Source organism: Phallusia mammillata, chromosome 6 (genome assembly GCF_965637545.1).
Source record: "Phallusia mammillata chromosome 6, kaPhaMamm4.hap1.1, whole genome shotgun sequence".
NCBI classification, from domain to species: Eukaryota; Metazoa; Chordata; class Ascidiacea; order Phlebobranchia; family Ascidiidae; genus Phallusia; species Phallusia mammillata.
Window position 1 is genome coordinate 1354251 of NC_137257.1, and position 14022 is coordinate 1368272.

At 37.9% G+C, this 14022-nt stretch overlaps 1 protein-coding gene and 1 pseudogene across 2 annotated transcripts; one reads left to right on the forward strand and one right to left on the reverse strand.

Annotated features, from left to right (window-relative positions):
* Positions 1 to 2149: 2149 nt before the first annotated feature.
* On the reverse strand, positions 2150 to 5566 carry LOC145233663 (uncharacterized). The gene is made up of 7 exons (XM_080098441.1): positions 5420 to 5566; positions 4979 to 5081; positions 4826 to 4853; positions 3876 to 3944; positions 3616 to 3723; positions 3036 to 3175; positions 2150 to 2734 (listed from the first exon to the last, which is right to left on the reverse strand). The coding sequence occupies exons 1-7, from the start codon at positions 5551 to 5553 to the stop codon at positions 2459 to 2461; spliced, it is 858 nt and encodes a 285-aa protein (XP_079954567.1). The 5' UTR covers positions 5554 to 5566; the 3' UTR covers positions 2150 to 2458.
* Positions 5567 to 6493: 927 nt separating this feature from the next.
* LOC145233662 (dehydrogenase/reductase SDR family member 1-like) lies at positions 6494 to 13481 on the forward strand (annotated as a pseudogene). The gene is made up of 8 exons (XR_013861151.1): positions 6494 to 6640; positions 7358 to 7507; positions 7919 to 7998; positions 9197 to 9329; positions 10862 to 10996; positions 11744 to 11787; positions 12117 to 12238; positions 13304 to 13481. The product of XR_013861151.1 is annotated as a dehydrogenase/reductase SDR family member 1-like (transcript).
* Positions 13482 to 14022: the final 541 nt, after the last annotated feature.

The window sequence follows — 14022 nt, forward strand, 5'->3', positions numbered from 1 at the left end:
CGATACTACTGCATGACTTTTCATTCATTTTTTCGTACAATTTTAAGTTGTTATGACTTGCACACAAAACGTATTTGGTACCATTTCCTGCTATAGGCAGTATATATTTAAATAAAGATTTGTACTTAATTTTCTATCTGAAAACAAGAAACTTTTCTCCAAAACTTGACACAATGCTTAGTCGGCCAAAATATACACCTGAACTCCATGATTCCTTTCCTAGTTTAGTAGAGTGGTTAGGAGAATATAAAACCACCAATAAAGCTCTACTTCATTCTGGTGAACACACCTTTTGTAAAGACTTCGCAACACAAGGAAGTAAAGAGATAGGAAACAACACCTACATATGTTTGTGGTGATTCATTGTTTATGTGAGTCTGTTTCCACCAACTAACTGCAGAGCATTCTAATAGGTCCTAATGTACGCCACATTACGACAACAACCAATAAAGTTTAATCACTCAGTACCAGTAAATGAAATTTTTACAAGCTCTATTGGGATACCGAACATATTTCATACATTATGCCTGGCAGCAATAGCTTATTTCATATTTTTTACTGTGTGTTGATTTGTTACCAAAAGGTTTTTTTAAGGCAGGAATTTATAATTGTTAAAAAATGCATAATAATACATGGAGCTAATGCCATTGTTTGCTGCTTTCTCTCTGGTCCCTGATTTTTGTATTGTCAATTAAGTCACATTAACTCCAGCATCGTGATCAAATCGTAACCTCATCAGTCTTATGCTGGCAAAATGCATTCCAATTCCAATATTAAACAAAATTTGGAAGCATTACTCCTACACAGTGATATGTGGTTTAATTCAACCAGTTTTCGATTCACCAATTTTCGGGCTTTATTGTCCGCGCAACTTTCATTGCTTTGTATGGTTTGCTGATATACAATGGAGTCTTGTTGTTTCATTTTCTTTCACAAAACAAACTAAACTCATAAAGAAGATATTCTTTTCACTGCTCACTGCAGATGAAATAAACCAAACCAGAGGCTTTTTGCCTTTAATGCTATTGACTTGCCAGATAATGATGGATCATGGTTATTGGTAAGACTTTACAAGTTTTAAGCTATTTTATATTGTAGTGCTCTGTACTACGAACTTTAAGTTTCAATGTTATCTCTGTTTGAAAAACAATAAAACATTTTGCCAGAGGCAATCTTTTATTAAAAGAAAATCCTTTCTAGAAAGTAATTTTATCCTTCACATGTTTTTAAACACACATTTATGCATCCAAAAATTTCAGTACCCAACTTCTCAACACACTAAACTAGCATTTTTTCAGGTTTAGTTTCCAATGGTTGCCAATGAAATTTACTGCCAAAAATGGGGCCAGTATTTAGAAATACTTACAGTTGATATTCATTCCAAATTTCCGTGTTAAAATTACCTTTTTATTACGTCTTCTATTGTTAAAATTCGTTACCATTCAAAGCTGCTAAAACAAGTGCTAATCCTGTCAGTCTGCAATCTTGATTCCGCGAAACAATTGACATTTTTGTGCATTTCCGTTTAATCAAAGCAGGCATTTCGGTGAGGTATTTCTGGCTGAAGGTTTTCAACAGTCAAACGATCACAAAATAAAGAATGTTGGCACCTTGGCGCTAAAATCTTACTCAACCAACGAAGTCAGTCATAAATATTTTCTGACACTTATATACTCCAAGTCTCCAACACTTATTATCAACTAGTTGCCTGGAAAGCTTACGTGAAAATGAGACAGAAACATTTACCACTAGGCGTTCAAATCCATTACGTCATGGTTGAAAAGCAACGATGCGTAATGGACGATTCTACTAAATTTAGAAGAGCTTATAAATGCGCGCGACCCGCCCGGCGATAAATCAGTTCGGATTCGAGCCGGTGGCGAATTGGCGCAATACGAAAATCTGCTACGATATTTTCGTCTCGTTGCTCGAAGGCGCACTCTTGTGGTGGCCACAATCGTTGCCTGTAAATGAGTTTGTTGAAAACGCTATAGAGTAGAAACCATATTATGTCCTTTATAGTAGCCCAAAAGCAATGTATTTGGCAAATTTTACAAATTTGAGAAATCTAGGCAAAGCATTGAACTACACAATTTTTTTTATTGCGCACAAAGAAGTGAAAGCTTGCTGCGGGAGGCGTCGACAAATATTGTCATGCATTTGTTCATTTGTGTAATATGAAAAGAAAACTATCTTTATTCGGAAGCCAACCTTTTATCTCGGTGCCTACAATGCATTTTAAATGCATCTGAATTTCTTCAGTGATCTTACGCCACATTGGTAATTTGAAAAACTTCCTAAGTCCAACAAAATTCTAATTTACAGGGATTAAAACGGTATTTCACTCTAAGTTGTGGTTATATTAAAGCAAAACAAGAACAACCTGTTTAGTTTGTTGTTTACACTGAGCACGACAAGCAAGTAAACAAACAAACAGATGGGAATCGCTCTAAAATGATCACTGTGTTGATTCGCCAAGCGAGCAAACGACACAACGAATTTCTCTTCCATTAACATAAGGCTGACAGGGGACACTGTAACCGCATGCAATCTGTACAACATGCAAGTAGGCTCCGTGCTGGTTGCCCTGAGTCCCAGTCACTGCTTGAGGCGTGTCGTCTACACAAAGATGGCTGGATGAGTGCTTGCTTGCGGTGTATGAGCCGGTCATTATATATCCGGTGTATTCTAACGTCCAACCTTCCGGACAAGTTTCACGACTCGGAATCATCAGCTAAAATTGAAACGTTTTGTTGTAAATATAATCAAAATTTAAATTCAGTTGGTTTGTGTTTAAAAGAAAAAGAACGAAGGCGACCAAATGTTATCGCTAGGGGAATTGTCCCAAAACATACGGTTACTTTTGTAAAATCGGTGGAACTACTAACACAGGAACTCACAAGACGCCCATTTAGGGAATTTCCGGTAGGTGGCCCTACCTGTAAACGCTCCTAAAAGTTTTTGGAAACAATTTGACTATACCCACAAGAGATAAATATAAAACATGGTCAATAATTTTATTCAGAAATACGTACATGAGCTGTGCTTTTAACCAAGCAAATTGCGCACGGGACGCCCTGGTATTGGAAGTCTTGTTGTTCTATCAAGGACAGATCATACAAGGAATGCAAGTTGGATGCATCGCGATATTCAACGCCGTAAATCCAACCAGGCCCTGTAATCGATATACGTATATAGGTTAAACGATTTGGAACACCATACACCTACTTACCAAGTACTGGTGTAGGCTATATAGAATACATCCAGTGGTGGGATTCAAATTTTTTGTCAGCCGGTTCTATCACAAAAGTCATATTTTTCAACCGGTTCTGTTACAAAAAGTCCATTGACAGTAACCAGTAATGCTAACCAGTTCGCTGATCTCAAAATTTCGTGAGACGGTTCTGTAGAACCAGTGCGAACCGGCTGAATCCCACCGCTGAATATATCATGCAGACGTTTCAATAATCACTGTTGTCATCGTCACTGCAGGTTGTCAATCGAGCTGTAGAACACGTCTGCATGATGTATTCTATACACCGGTGCTTTCGCAGTTATGTTTATGACAGAGTAAATGATTTGTTTATCACATAACGAAAAACTGAAAACTCCAACCTTGATTTCCATCCACGTAATGTCCTGAGGTATAAGTCACATTATGATGTAAGCATAAGAAGTCAGATCCACCTCCGACGTGAGTGTAGTGATTACCAGCAGCATAACCTGCACAAAATTACAAAAACTGCAGTAAACAGTAATTCAACAGCTCGACAGCGGACTCATTGTGATGCCCGCACACTAAGGATAAAAATGAAACAAGCTAACGAAACTCTTTCACCCTGTAGTTTGGACTTCACAGTGCAGAGGTATTTTACCGTGGTAAACCAAACTTGTTCCAGTCTTGCTCGGACATTCATTTCTTCCCCAACGTACGTAAGTTGTTCCTGGGTAAAACAACTGGAATTAACTTTGATTGTTTTTGAAGAGGTATTGAGACATATTCGATTTTACTGCAAAAAAGTTTTAGCTGTTTATTGCTGTTTTGTTGTAGGGCTTAGCTGCAAATAATTAGACTGTTGTTTATGTCGCAACAAACCCTACAGCAACATACATAAATTACCTCTTATTTACTTAATATAGTATAACTTGTAAAGCAGAATTGAAAAAACCCAGTGCTAAACAGATTTAACCTGTACACATTTTCTTTTGTGGAAAATATGTGTTTTTATTAGAGATGTACCGAATATTCGGTTTGCCGAATTTATTCGGCCGAATCGATCATTTTTGCAAAGATTCGGTTTCGGCCGAATAATTTCTTGCGATTCGACCGAAACTGAATCTTTTACGAACACAAATTTAAAGCATTAAACGTGTCTTTTCTGCTTATTAAGGTCCACGCAATCTTTCAAAAGCCCAAACATAACGAAAATTGCGTCAATGTTTATCTTTTTCAACACATTATCGTTTTTCCCACGGTAGTCAAAAAAATTAGTAATTCATTGGCAGGTTGCCAATCATGCTTAAGGCAATTTTAAACCCCACAGAACTGAAATAAGGACGAAACACAACTATTTTGCACTGGCTGCCTGGTAGATAAACATTTTTTTCACGTCAAACGCGTAGCGTAGGACTTCGCGTGACGTCATAAATGATTCGGTTGATTCGGCCGAATTTATTCGGCAAAACCGCCGAATATTCGGTTTCGGCCGAATCGAAATTTCGCCGATTCGGTACATCACTAGTTTTTATTACGTCTATTTAACCTTGCTTGGTACACTGTTTTCAATGAATTTCGCAAGATATTGCCATTTACTTAATATGTTACCTGTTATTGAAGTTGACTGAACACCTTGCTGCAAAAAATATATATTTTTTACTTAAAGTAGGTGAATTCAAAACCCAAAATATGGGTGGGGTTTTTACTGAAAAACGTCCAGGAAATTTTTAAACAGGAAAAATATCAATGTTTTGAACTTACATTCGGGGATCTTTTGTGGATGGAATGCTGCTTCAGCAGCTGCTGGTTCTGATCCCTCAATCTCTCAGCCTCTTCACTATATCTTTCCAATTTGTTTTCTAGGCTGTAAGTTATAGACATATTGTACAGAAAATGTATGTTTGTTTGTCCAAGTCTAAGTGGCAACCGTCACTAATGTGGATTGTGCAACTAACTGCTTAAAATCTTGTTCAGATTAACATTGTTTAATGCTCTTAAATTCACTGTTTTATAGGTTTTAACTAGAAACAAACATGCCGTTTTTTGGATAGAACATAACATTTCGACAGCAACTTATGTCATTCCCAAATGAAAGTTCATTTGCCGTCAAAACGTCACAAATATATTGGCCTGTTTGTTTCTTGTTAGAACCTTTGTTTCTGTTTAGAACCCACAATTTTTTTTAAAAAAAGTCCAACATACCGTCTCAAATACAGAACCACTTCTCGTGCGAAGCATCCAATACAAATTGCAACAACAACGAGTAAAAAACTTCCAAATATCAATAGTTTGCTCGAAATTTTACGAGCTGGAATTCTGTAGCTTTGTAATCGCATCTTTCCAAATCCTAGTCACATCAGGTGTAAAATAAAATGAGCAGCAAACGAGTTGTTTGTTTCTTCACGTGCGAGAAACTATTGTGAACACGCCTAAGGCTAATTAACTTGTAGCTTAGTTGAATAATTATATGTGAGGCATATTAAAACTTCTCAAAACAAATTATATCATAACACGCAATGTGGTGACAGTTTACTTTTCCTAAATATATTCCTGTGAAACAATCCAAATACTCAATGTTCACATAACAAAGACTAATAAATCTTGCAACTTAGCCGAATAATTGTTACGAAGCAAAATAAAACTAAAAGCAAAAAAAATACAATAACACATAATGTGTGGAGAGACTTTGCTTTGTTAGCGTAAAACCATGAACACACTCAATAACCGTTGGACAAGGGCATTTGGTTTGTTAGAATTGATTAACTCATCGCATAACGTTTATCACAGAGATCTCTTTTTTATGGGGTTCGAATTCAGGACGCCCCTGGGGACGAATCCCGATCAAGGTTTTTTATGTCTGTATGTGGGTCAGGCGAGCCGGACCATTCGGCCAAGATTTCGAAAATTGCGGCCAAAAATCCATTAACACGTGGTAGAACTGGATTCGCGACATCAAGCGGATCAAATTACAGCCAAATGTGGTATTTTTAATCAGATAAAAATTATAAAAAATGTTCTCGCAACACTTGCATGTTTGCCAAGGATAACATTATGCGAAGTTTGCTTAGTCTGTGACCGACCAGTTTCTGGCCAAAACAGCTAAGGTTTCTCGTAAAAGTTAATTATTGACCCAAACTGTTATTAGGCTAGGGCATTGTAGTGTCCGGTATAAAACCGTATTGGTAACCCACTCAAACTGGATTCATACAACGCCAGACATATTGTAGAGGCGCCATACAGGATCAAACTATAGTTTACAAGTGTGTTTTTGCCAGAATGCCGTATCTGAAAGGAAAGGTGTGTTTGGTAACCGGTGCATCGCGTGGTATTGGTAGAGGAATTGCTCTTCAGTTGATTGCTAATGGAGCTACTTGTTACATCACAGGAAGAAAACTGGGAAAGCTTAATCTTGTGAAAGAAGAGGTGCAGATTCCTACTATTTTGCAACTTCTTCATAATAATAAAGAAGCAAATGCTTTTGACTCAAAATCAGCTAAAACGAATTCGTGTTAAACTTAAGTTGTAAAACATTGGGATCTATATATATATGTTACCTAAACAGGCATCGTCAGTCTATGAAAACTGCTAACAACGAAAGTTAAATAGAGATGAAATAGGGCAGTGGTTGGCAACCGCCGGGCCGCGGCCCAATGCTCGTCCGGTAGAGGTTCGTTACCGGGCCGTATAGTTTTCAGGTTAAATGCTTTGAAACATTTTACCCGTGCATGTGGGGTATGATAAACTAATTAAGCGTTTTTATTGCTAAATGATTATATTTTTAAAGGCCGGTCCGCGAAAAAAATTTCTCTTTCGAAAACGGTCCGCAATGCAAAAAAGGTTGCCGAACGACCCCTGAAATAAGGGATATTAAGCTGAAACGCCGTGACGGGTCCGTGAATATCGAAGCTTAAAATTAAAGCGAACTTTTATGCTTTTAAAAATAATAATTTTAAAACAACTTTTAGCTGAAAAATCTTGCTCTTGGTTGCCATGTTTACCACTCTGTATGTCATTTTTGACACAAATAACGGCCCGTCTAGACATAACTCTTAATCAGACGGTGTCAGATAACGTCTCCTATAGCCTACAACGGAGTTACAACTTTTTGCGAGTATTATAACAAGAGTTTCTTATTTGCAGGCAGTAAATAGAGAAGCTTGTGGCAAATGCATCCCAGTTCAATGCGATCACAGTAAGGATGATCAGATCGAAGAATTGTTCAACTTAATCGCGAAAGAAAACGGCGGTCGCCTTGATCTGCTGGTCAACAACGCCTACTCGGCTATTAATGTAAATATAACAAGAGAAAAAGGTTCGAATCCCGTTTTTCTAGCCTGTGCCTTGCCTTATGGGGATGCTTGGGGATCGGTCGATTCGGCATAACGGCTGTAATAGGCCTGGCGTACTATGATTTATATGAAGAAAACACTGAAATAGTGGCTCAAAGATATGTTTTCTTCTAAAACATTTGGGCAAATGCACTTATCATAATCAGTGATTTAAGTGTATACCAGTTAGTGCGGACAAACACCTAAGTGGTGGACAACAAATCCTTAAAACGCAAAGCATGTAACGTAGCCTATATAGGGGACAAAATTAACATAGTTGCGCAAATAAAAACATACTTTTATTTTCAAACATTTATACGTTACCAGTCCCAAACGGCAAACAAATTTTCACTGCAAATAGTTTTTGTTTTAGTGGATGATAGACCACGCGAGCAAAACCTTCTGGGATCAACCAATCGACGGATGGGACGCGATTAACCAAGTAGGACTAAGGTACAACATCAAATTAGTTCTTCTTATCGTGTACTTTACCATTGCGGGCGTCGGCACGAAAAGTGGCAATACATTTTTCTTGTTTTTTTTTTCTTGGCCAGTTTCCAGGATAACCGCTTAAATTTACATTATATTGTTTTTTGTAAAATCCAAGCTTCAATGTTTTATGACTTGCCAATATCGCACAATTTTGCAAACCTCCAACGATGTGAGCTACCTTACTTAGGCAGCCTTTGCGAACGTAGCATGCTGTCAAAAACCACAATCGTAAGACACAACCTGTGCCTCTGGACCAGTGTTTCTCTTTAACTTTATACACCAGTGTGCACCTGTGAAACCAAAAATCTTCCGGGCGCACTTTTAACATAAATACGAAATCAAATTATTTAATTATGAAACATATTATTTTTTACCAAACGAAACTTTGGTTTGCTTGAATTCATTTAAAGTTCATTTAAGATAAATTTTGTTTCGCCTACGTAATAGGAACGTGCTGTATCTGTTTTAATTAGAATCATACTAAGTTTCTGGTGACTCGTGATTCTACAGCATAGCCTAGGCTACACTTGTGATAAATTTTTGTTTTGAGTGCGCACCTTGGCACGGGTTGTGACTGCAGTTGAAATGTTTCTTGAGGCACAAGTGGTTGATTGGTAAATGCCCGCGAATCTTGATGTGTGTGTGTGGCTGTTTTGTTGACTTCGACAGTTGCGTTTAGAAGTGGTAGAGTGCGTATGAGAGCTGCGTGGTTGCGTTGAATATAAGATCGCTTTGAAAATGATATGTTTGGCTACTTGATATGTAAAAGCATAAAGCCATTAAATGATAAGCTGCAGACAGTGCACACTGTTTTAAACTATAAGGTCTCGTCAGTGCAGCTGGTGACAAGAGATATGTATATGATAAGCAGTGGTGGGATTGAATTTTTTTGTCAGCCAGTTCTATCACAAAAGTCATGTTTTTCAACCGGTTCTGTTACAAAAAGTACGTTGACAGTAACCAGTAATGCTAACCGGTTCGCTGATCTCATAAGACTTCGTAAGACAGTTCTATAGAACCGGTACAAACCGGCTGAATCCCACCACTGATGATAAGTACCAAAAACGCGACATACTTAATCATCAGACTGTAGGTGTATCTGGCAACCTTAAAGGATGCACTGCTTGAGATAAGTGTTACAGCTTGCTTTCTATTGCAGAAACAACTACTTATGTTCAGTGTACGCTGCTCGGCTGATGGTCAAGCAGAGAAAAGGATTAATTGTCAACATTAGTTCAGTTGGTGCGGTGGTTTATTTCCAAACTCCGGCGTATGGAATTGGGAAACTAGCAGTAAGTAATGTTTGCAACTTTATGTGTTGACGATTTTTTTATTTAGAGTTGTTGAACTTTTCAGTATGTGGTGCTTTGTAGGCCAACGACACAAAAGTTGTTGAAAGAAAGTTAACTTTCAACTTTAATTTCGTAAATGTGAGAAAAAATGTAAGTCCACTGCCGCAGCAAATATGTGCAGGGCCAGGCTGAACAAACTGTTCAAGGTTCACGAAGCTAATCCATCGTTTTGTGTGCTGACTTACGATGTTACCCTGACCCTGATATACGATGTCCTATAGCAGGGGTCGCCAACCTTTGTCACCATTTGGGCCAGTTTTGCACAGTAAAAAAAACGCTGGGAGCCGCAAAGCCGTTTCAAAATAAAATGCCACCACAAAAACGTTTTGTCTCACGACTTTTGATTTTTTTTTGTTAGTTGGTTTCTTGCGTACTTTTTACTTGTACTGTATCTTTTTAGTTTTTAGTACAGCGACTAGCATTGAATGTTATGTTTACTTGAGACGCTGATTTCATTTCTTTCAGGAATTGTTGCGCTCGCACACACGCTGACCGGAACAATAACCTTACGTTACGTGTTAACCTGCGCGCAGCCAGTTTGCTTCTTTCAACGTTTTATGGTATAGATGTGGTTAATTGTAGCTACTAGAAGCGGGTTCGCTCACGTTATTGCAATGCAATTTTTCATTTTCGACTTTGTGTTCGGCATAATCGTCACAGAAAGTGTAATCAATACATTTGGTAATTTCAAAAACTGAGCCGCATCAGAAGGATCCAAGAGCCGCGGGTTGGCGACCCCTGTCCGATATACGATGTCCTATAGTGACCCTGACTCTGATATACAATGTCATATGGTGACCCTGACCCTGATATACGATGTCCTATAGTGACCCTGACCCTGATATACAATGTCCTATAGTGACCCTGACCCTGATATACAATGTCCTATAGTGACCCTGACCCTGATATACAATGTCCTATAGTGACCCTGACTCTGATATACAATGTCCTATAGTGACCCTGACTCTGATATACGATGCCCTATAGTGACCCATGACCCCTGTGGACCCAGTCTAAATCAGCATTTATCATTTTTGTTAAATCTTTTTGTTTTTCTTTGTTTGTGTTTTTGTAAGGAAAAAAATCGGAAAACAACTTGAATTTAATAATAAACATTACTGCCAAGGCACTGGTGTATATAGAATACAACGTTCAGACGTTTCGACAATCTCTGTTGTCATCATGAGCGCAACTTGAATTAAAATATAAATTTCTTTGTTCAGTTACAAAAACCTTTGTAGACCCAACTCTGGGCTGATAAACACCAATTTATAATTTTAGGTAAAAGTTTATTAAAAAATTTACCTCTTTGCAGCAAGACCGAATTTCCGTGGACTGCGGCATGGATTTAAAAAAAATGTTATAAATCAACTTACAAAAACCTTTTAAAGGTCCATTTAACTCTTTTGTTGGAAAAGGCCGATTTAAACTTGTAGAAAAACAACCTTTTCATATATTTTACTTGTTTCCAGCAAGACCGGATGGCAAAGGATTGCGGCATGGATTTGGAAAAATACAACGTTGCTTTTGTGTCGGTCTGGCCTGGACCGGTTCGTACTGAGACTGTTACGGAGTCAATGGAAGGATTCAGTTACGGATCAAAATCAGTTGAGTAATAATTAAGTTGAACATAAATTTAAAACTGGTATCAGCTCTGAAGTTACGCAGACCACCGATCACGCCACATTCATTTATAAATCATAGTACGCCAGGTCAATTGGACGCGTTAAACCTAATCCAGTTGAGTAATAAACGATAATGAAATGTTAGTCTCTACCTGAGTTGTAAGTCGGACCGGGCTTTTCGGGTTTGCTTTTCTTAAAAAAATACGGGCTAGATTCGGGCCTGACTTTACACTCCGTGTCAGTATTTTTTTTCGTGTTTTAACGCGTATTTTGTTTAGCACCTCATCAGTTGACGATAACTTGATTAAATATGCAACCTGGTGGACAAAACGTATGTTCAGTATTTTGTAGAACATTATTGTCGAGATTTCAAAAGGACAACGGCGCAATTGAAACAAATTGTTTATTTTATGTAAAAGCATCAAGCCAATAAGTAATAAGTAAACTGCAGACAGTAGGCTACACACTATTTTGGCCTGTAAGGTCTCATTAGTGCAGCTCTGTGATTTATGCCCAGTTGTGGCATCGCACATCCCAACAAACCGAAGTGACGCTGCGGATGGCGCTATAGCCAATGCGGCCGATCTCTCGTAACCAGCTGCACTGATGAGACCTTATAGGTCGAAACATTGTGCACTGTCTGCAGGATGTTCATTTTGTTTCATTCAAAATATATCAATCAATAATTATTTGTCACATACAGTGTTTAAACTTTGTCACTTTTCAAAGGTTCAGTGGTTATTTGAACACGGTGAGACGACAGAGTTTACAGGGTTTTCTGAATATAAACAGTGGTGGGATTCACATTTTTTTTCAGCCAGTTCTATCACAAAAGTCATGTTTTTTAGCCAGTTCTATCACAAAAGTCATATTTTTCAGCCGGTTTTGTTACAAAAAGTCCATTGACAGTAACCACTGATGCTAACCGGTTCGCTGATCTCATAAAATTTCGTGAGACGGTTCTATAGAACCAGTGCAAACCGGCTGAATCCCACTACTGAATATAACTCGTTAAAAAACTTTCAAGTTGTGCACGGTGATGTTATACTGATGTTTCGACTTGAAAATTTGAGTTTCCAAATCCGACCATTTGCAAATTCAGGCAGATTTTGCACTAAACCAACCACGTGTATTCTTGTTTAGATCCCGACATCATGAAACGAAGTGGAAAAATTTTCTTTTCAATTGACATTGCTGATGAATATGGACTGAAAGATATCGATGGTATTAACCAGCGATTTTCAAACTGTACAGTTAGTTAATTGTGCAGCGGAATGTTCGTTACTTGGAAAGTGAAAACATTCTTCGGTGTGTTGGGGCTTAATTGCGAAATGCGGACGTACATGAGAACGTTTAAAGTTGATTTTTACTAATTTGTCATAAACAGCAATCCCATTCACCACACTCAATTGCAAAAATTAATTTGCCTTAAACAACTTTCTGGCCTTTGTAGTGTGCCATTGAAAAACAATTTAGTTAGGCAATGTGCCGCGTGATTTGGTATAAACTAAACAACTTGTAATGTTTATATTCACTGCTTAAAACGATGTATTTCCGACTAAATCACGCTACGGCTATGAAGCCTGCAAAGGCTTTGTTCTTTATAGCACTCCGTCCTTGCACATAAAGATGTTTGACAGACCTACTATACATAGCAACCCTTGTGTGCTGTGATTCATTCATCATACTGAGTCGTTTCAGTTGGCCTGCATAAACTAGGGGCCGGCGATTCCTGGTACGTGTGCCAAGGTTGGCGCGCGAGGTGTTTTTTTATGCCACGCAAACCAATTTGCGTGTTTATATAAAAGTTACAATTTAACCTATTACACTGCTTGTTTATAGTTTTTATCACGCCATTGTCTTTAAGTTCATGCACAAAACACTCTGCTTTCTTTTTATCATTGATACCTGATGGCACGAACCACTATTATATAAAAAAAAAACGTTGGCACGCGAGGCCATTACCACAAGGAAATAACAAACAAATTGGCATGCGTCGCATAAAAGGTTGCCGACCCCTGCTGGCATAAACGCTTTAGGGCTGATCCTATTAAAAAATCATCCGCTGTGTTAAAATTTGCGAGTATTAACATGGTAGCGCTTTTAGGAATGTTAGCCTTAAACATGTATCTTAGATTGATATGAGATAAATGCTATTGTAATTACAAGCCCTCGCCCAAACCCCAACAGCCCTAGGTTTTGTGTAGATTGTGTATTTTAGAGTAGCTTCGTTCGGAGTGTCGAAAACTGAATTAAAAAAATAATAAGCGTTTTTATTTTTCTACACAGGTAGAACGCCTTTAAGTATGAGAAGTGTTCGAGCAATGTTGGTTGGATTTGTCGGCGTTTGGTTGGCTCCCTACATTCCAAACTTCCTCAAGATACCGGCCTGGCTCTTCATGGCTCTTGCCAGGACCACAAAAGCAATTCAGGCGAAACAGCACAGCAATTATGCGTGATTTTTGTTAATTTGGTACTCTTAATTGATGATTTGTTTTATATTTTTTTAATTTTGTTCAATTGTTTTCATGTGATGTTTCATTTTAGGTAAAAAATTATCTTTTGGCGTTTCCCACAGTGGGGATGCCTATGCGTACAGCGACAATTTGAAACAGAGGAACATCACCTTTTCACGCCAAAGCAAATTTCCATTGAAAATTATCGTCGGAATTATACGTTTTCCCTCATCCATTAATAATCCCGCGCATTTTTGATCACGTTTTGCTGTATCATTATTTTGTTGTTTTTTGGTCTTGTAAGCTATGTAACGATTTTCTTAACGCAAAGAAAACACTATAACATAAAAAAAAAACTAGCTATGTAGCATGCCGCATTGTCAAACAAGTTGTTTCCGCATGTGAACGTAAGTTAGTGGGCTGAAATAATTATTATTGATCGAAATCAGTGGTCCTCAACCTTTTTTGCATGTCAAATCAAAGACGCGTTAAAAGTTGCAAGTAAGCATAAAAAAACAGAACAGAATACATAACATACCACCCTGAGACGCA